At 31.6% G+C, this 6000-nt stretch overlaps 2 protein-coding genes across 5 annotated transcripts; one reads left to right on the top strand and one right to left on the bottom strand.

Moving 5' to 3' along the window:
* Positions 1-2411: 2411 nt before the first annotated feature.
* Positions 2412-5074, top strand: LOC108564868 (alkaline ceramidase). Of its 4 annotated transcripts, none has more exons than XM_017924047.1 (6): positions 2412-3453; positions 3530-3602; positions 3817-3920; positions 3986-4242; positions 4295-4432; positions 4488-5074. In XM_017924047.1, exons 2-6 carry the CDS (start codon positions 3590-3592, stop codon positions 4798-4800), a joined length of 825 nt encoding a protein of 274 aa, XP_017779536.1. In that variant the 5' UTR covers positions 2412-3453; positions 3530-3589; the 3' UTR covers positions 4801-5074. The 4 variants fall into 4 exon arrangements, with proteins under 4 accessions (XP_017779536.1, XP_017779535.1, XP_017779537.1 ...); XM_017924046.1 differs by having other exon boundaries at positions 2412-3449; positions 3502-3602; positions 4488-5073; XM_017924048.1 differs by lacking the exon at positions 3530-3602.
* A 91-nt stretch (positions 5075-5165) lies between these two features.
* On the bottom strand, positions 5166-5828 carry LOC108564869 (6-pyruvoyl tetrahydrobiopterin synthase). Its single transcript, XM_017924049.1, has 3 exons — positions 5739-5828; positions 5590-5669; positions 5166-5507 (listed from the first exon to the last, which is right to left on the bottom strand). Exons 1-3 carry the CDS (start codon positions 5804-5806, stop codon positions 5230-5232), a joined length of 426 nt encoding a protein of 141 aa, XP_017779538.1. The 5' UTR covers positions 5807-5828; the 3' UTR covers positions 5166-5229.
* Between the last annotated feature and the right edge of the window lie 172 nt (positions 5829-6000).

Here is a 6000-nt window from a genome sequence, read left to right as displayed (position 1 = left end):
TCTTAAATCTAAAATCGACTATTTGAAACTTTAAATCTAACATTATTTTAGTTAAATCTATTATTGTCTTTTTTTTTATTAATTCGAGGTAATCACGGTTCAATGAATACTACACATTTATTTGGAAATAATCTTATCAAAGCTTAAAACAAAGCAACAATTTGTGACTTTTTTTGTCACTCTATGATGCTTTATAAAGGACGTAGTCAAGTCTAAGAATAAATTTCAACTGTGACCTTGGTTAGTTAATTTAGTCAAAATTTCAAAAACAAAGATTTTCTTATCGAAGATCGCAATACTGATTAAGCTTATTTCCAAATCTTAAGCGCAATACACTCTAGACAAATAAAAATTTATAAAGAAAACGACAGCATTTACAAATTAATACATATTTACCTAATTTATTAATATTGATAACCAGTTTACATGAATTCATATATATATAATTTAGTTTTGCATAAAACTATCGTTTTCTCCTATCTACTAAACTTTGAACTTCGAATGGGCTCTGAATCAGACACTTGACTTATAGTGAAAGTGTGTAATTTAATAGACGGACTTTACACATTAAAAAATTATTTGTTTAAAATTATCATCATTTTAATTTGTTTTTGTTTAAACTTTAAACTTTCTCCAAGTTTTTTATTTTCTATTACTACTATAAAATAATTCGTTGTAAATCGCATATCTGTACATATTAACCTAAATAAAAGCGTAAATAAAAATTACTATTGTTTTCCGTGGGAGTCGAACAGCGATTAGAGGTTATATTATCGTAGGAAACTTTTTGGTTTTTAGTGTCGCCCACGAAAAGAGCGTGTGTTTACAAAGAATTCTATAATTACGATCTAAGTCTGGCTCAATTCCAGCCGAAAGATACTTTAGTTTTAAGAAATACACGTGTATATTTAAAAGACACAGAACGAAATAAATAATAATCATTAAAAAGAAATATACACTTGAAGTTACTTTATTTACAATTCCATTGTTCTTATTTTTGCTACAATAACTTGAATGAATCATACAAAATTTTCGGTTTAAAAATAATTTCGTTTCAACTTTGACTATGATCACTTCTTAATTATTAATATTCATTATACGAATCTCTAATCTATTTGTGCTTAATACTAATCTATGATGTATATACTAATATAGTGCATGCCACTTATACTAAACTAATTTATATAATTTAGTGAAGGAATTTTCAAATTTAACTCAAATTCATTCTATGTAACTAATTATGTACTCGAATATATACATCTCAAATAATACATTACACTAATCCCCATACTAAATTAATCTGTATATTTTTTAGCTAAATATAATTATTGATTATAATAATAATTTAAGCTATTCTAATATTCCTTAAAAATTGTACTAAAAAATAAAAATCGTAAATATATTCAAATATCAACTAAATTTGAAATTAATTAAAATTATATAATTCTTATTAATTATTGTATTTAGTTTACGTATAGTTACTAAAATTGTAATAATTGAACTAAAAATGCTTCAATAAACTAAAATATTTATTTTATATTAATTTGGTGCTGTACACTTAAATAAAATTAATAAATTGGTGATATTATGTTTGATCAACGAAAATTTTGTAAAATCCGATTATAAATTTCAATTTGATATTATTTCTAATAAGACTAAGTAAATTTCTTTTCTTTATCTAAAGTATCTATGAATGAATACCAAAAGAACTACAAATTCAATGTCAAACTCGAGTAAGAGAAAGAAGTTTTCTAATACTAATTACTAAAACTAATTCAACTTATATTAATATATACATATTTAATGTAACTAAAAATGCGAGGTTTGCGCATTCCACGTTCATATATGTACATTTATATTAATACTAATTTAATCTATTATTTGTTATATTTTATAAATGGCCTTGATTTTTTTATAATCCAAATATAATTATTATATAAAGTTTGATAATATCATTCACTAATACCACATTACTAATCCTATTGATAATCTATGAATTATATAATATATATATTTATGCAAATGCATTCGTGAAAGTTTTGTAAAATTCAATTATTATAATTACCAAACACATTCATAAAATCGAGTGTGTTTGGAAAGTAATTGCAATTTAATTTCTTTTAATTTAAATATAATGATCAGCCAAAGTTTCTTTCGTTAAATTACTCATTCATAAGTAACGATGAATGAATGTATTCGTGAAACGTCATTTCATACCCGAATCCCAAACTTCTAAACTGTTATAAATATTTACATAATTTTCATAATTAACATAAATACATTTGTGAAAAATTAATATTATAAGAAATATTTTATTTTATTTAAAATTATTTACAATTATATTATTTGGAATTGTTTTGAATTCGTTAAAGATCGTTCAACTTCGACTTTAACTTATGAAATATCTTTGGTTGTATCTATTATTTGACAAAAACGACTGAATTAACGTAATAATAATAAAATAATTTTAATAATAATAATAATATGATTTCAGCTGTTCGTTCTTCATTAAACTAATTTGGCCCTTCTCGGATAAAGTCGTGAATTATCGTTGAAATTTTAAAGCAATCGTTGAAACTCGGGTGGTGGTAATTTTTTAATTAAAATTCTCGTCGAATTATTCTGGTTTTTTTTTAATTAGTTATTTGTTGCAATGCACAATGCGTATATTTGAATTGGATGTGCGTTGCATATAAATTAGAGACGATGATTCCGACTGTAAAGTAAACAAGTTGTCTTTTGTTCTTTTCAGATCCTGGGCAAGGGCCGTGTCCCTGAGTCGTGTAGAATGTGAAGGAACTTTCCGTGCCGCGAATGGGGAAGGCCGTAGACCTTCGGATCCCACGAGACTAAAGCTAATTGCCTTAAAATACTAATTACTTGGATATTCGCTGTGCTTAATTACGACAATCTAGTTGCTTCCGCGTTCTGTTTCCGCGCGACTCGGGTGATATATCGCGTTTTTTTTTATTATTTTAGTCTGTCTTTGACCGGATGCATTATTGATTCAGGCGATGCCTAATCAGATTCGTGCGTTTTCCATCGATCTGGGTTCTTTGTTTTTGTTTTGCTTCTGCTTGGATTTCAGTTTCTGTTGAAGGTTTCTACGAGCAGACGGAGCGGAAGAAGTGAGCGGTATTTGTTGCTGGTCTGTTGGCTTGTGGCTGGTATTGAGTGATCCTTTCGTGAAACGTAGGAGGTCGGCCGGCAAGATGGAGGCCTACGAACCGAAGTCGGGATGGGTGTGAGGTGGCTCTGCTCGCCGTCAAAACCAGTCCAAAAGTCGATCCTGCCACGAACCATACCACCTCAACAGATAGCATAGCAAACAAAGACCGTGGAACCATTGTTTATAAATATAGTACGCGCGTTCGCTGCAGCCGCATGCATGCAACAACGATAAGAGATTGTCAAAGTCGTGCAGTTGCATAATTGACAACAACATTTCAGTATGTGAGTATACCGTCGCCTCTATTATTAGAAAATTTTCACTATTTTCAGCGGCATTCACACTGACAATCTCCTGTAGTGACTGTAGCCGCAACAACCGTGCTAAATAGCACAACGACAAAGAACCGACGCCGTGCAGATGTTTGAATCGCGTAAGTTCCATCCATACCACAAACTTCCTTTGTTCAATGACAACAAAAGCAAAAAAAAAAAGTATTATAACATCAAAATATAAATATAAATAATAAAAAAAACATCACCCTCTATTGCGTTTTAAACATCTGCAGGTAAAGAAAAACATCCTTAAAAAATGCAAAAACTGTTGCATATACTTCTTGACTTTATTTTTTTTTTGTATACTTGCAGTCGCTTCAAAAATGTGGTCAACCTTAGAACCCGGAAGTTCGCCAGTGGATTGGTGCGAGGAGAATTACACGTTTTCGCCGATGATAGCGGAATTCGTGAACACGGTAACGTTTCTAAAATTAACACATCGTTTACGAATCAGTGTTATAAGTAAGCGTTTTTTCTCTAGGTCAGCAACGTTCTGTTCTTCATTCTGCCGCCGGTGCTAATCCACCTGTTCAAAGGGTACGGGAAGATCATCAACCCTGGTATACATGTGATATGGATACTCTTGATAGTTGTCGGTTTGTCCTCTGCGTACTTCCATGCAACCTTGAGCCTTGTTGGACAATTGCTGGATGAGCTTGCCATTCTCTGGGTGTTTTTCGCTGCTTTCTCCATGTTCTTCCCTAGAAGGTTCTTTCCAAACTTCTTGCACAACGACAGGTATGATCATTTTCGAAAGCGGTGCTCTCGTTCTTATTCGCGTGTATTTTAGGAAACGCTTCAGTTTGGCAGCCGTGGCTTTGGCACTGATTGGCACCTGTTTGGCAATCATTCATCCGGCCATAAACGCATTCGCTTTAATGACTTTGGGAATCCCTTCCGTAATTCTGCTGATACATGAAGTTAGAAGGTGAAGCAATTCGCTACCTATTTTATCTTTTAATTACAACTTAAGCTTCTAATAGAGAGAAGAACGAGAGGATCCATAGGTTAGGAGTCCGTTGTGCTTCCGTTTGGGTTCTAGCAGTATTCTGTTGGGTCAACGATAGACTCTTGTGTGATGCATGGTCAGCAATAAAGTTTCCATATCTCCATGGCCTTTGGCACATTTTCATCTTTATAGCGTCGTACACGGCTTGCGTGCTCTTTGCCTACTTCTCGGTACGTGAGGAAAGACCAGAGAAGAAGGCAATCCTTCGATACTGGCCGAGAAACGACTTCGAATTGGGTATACCATACGTTCTTATCAAAACCCACCACAAGGATAGTGAAATTTAAGGTAATATAATCTCTAATCATAAGCATACTAATCATTTTCGGAATCTCTACTTAATGTGATGAAATTATGTGATATATCTTTTTTTATCTAACAAAATCAACAAATATATATGTATACTATCTTTTTGTATGTATTTGTCGCTCTTATACTCGATTTTAATAAAGAACTTAACTCTTCTTCGTTTCCTTTATTCTTTCTTCCATGCAGACTAGATAACCCAGTTGCATAACTAATTAATTTTTTTGCATATTTTAAGAAAAGTTATTATAAATATGAATTACTTATACGTATTATTTTTTTATCCATTATTTACATAGATAAAATATAAAGGCAATCACGAAACCAATATTTAAATTAAATTTGGAAAAATTCTGTGAAAACAAGTTTAAAAGCAATAATACAAGTTTATCGATTAGTCTAAAAATGAACTAGTCTCCTCTATAGATAACAATATTATTTTCGGTCTCGTGGATTTTGATTTCGTATAGCAAGGATGGTTTCTTCATGGTTTGCTTCAGGTTACACCAGAAGAATATAGCAACGTTTTCTGTAGTGCTGGGAACGTCTTTGAAGTATGCCACGTCTTTATCCAGATTCTTGTGATCTGCTACATCCATTATGGCTGTTTCCATCTCAGCCTTCAAATCAGTCAAGTTCATAACCATACCTGTACGCTGATCTACTTCTCCGAAAAGAGTAACTTCAACTAGAAAATGAATATGTAAAATTTTTAAAGCAATTTTCGAATTTTTTTAATTCCCATAAGAAAAGTACAAAGTAGAACTTACCAATGTAGTTATGACCATGGCCGTTGATGTTATTGCATTTTCCGTAGACACGAGCGTTCTCTTCGACAGTCAGGGAAGTGCTAAAAACAAAAATTTAAATGTGTATCAAACAATTTTTGAGACTACTAATTAAAGTATGAGTATCACACCTATGCAATCGGTGGCAAGCAGAAAGCTGTATTCTTCGCGTTAAATAGGCTTTTGGCATGCTGGACATCTTATTTTACTTACAACAACCTGTTGTATACTACTGCTGCTAAATAGCTCGTTCTTTACTTTCATCAATACTATTCTATATACAAAGTGTTTTAAATTGAAAGCTGTGTAGGCAACCTTGATCACAGCTTATTTTAGCATTACTGAGGAACATATTTTCTTAAAACATTGAAATAAAACTATTTAAACCTTTTG

Source organism: Nicrophorus vespilloides, unplaced genomic scaffold (assembly GCF_001412225.1).
Source record: "Nicrophorus vespilloides isolate i.1.1-1 unplaced genomic scaffold, Nicve_v1.0, whole genome shotgun sequence".
Classification (NCBI taxonomy): domain Eukaryota; kingdom Metazoa; phylum Arthropoda; class Insecta; order Coleoptera; family Silphidae; genus Nicrophorus; species Nicrophorus vespilloides.
Note: the sequence above shows the minus strand (reverse complement) of the source record. Positions and strands in the feature narration are given on the sequence as shown.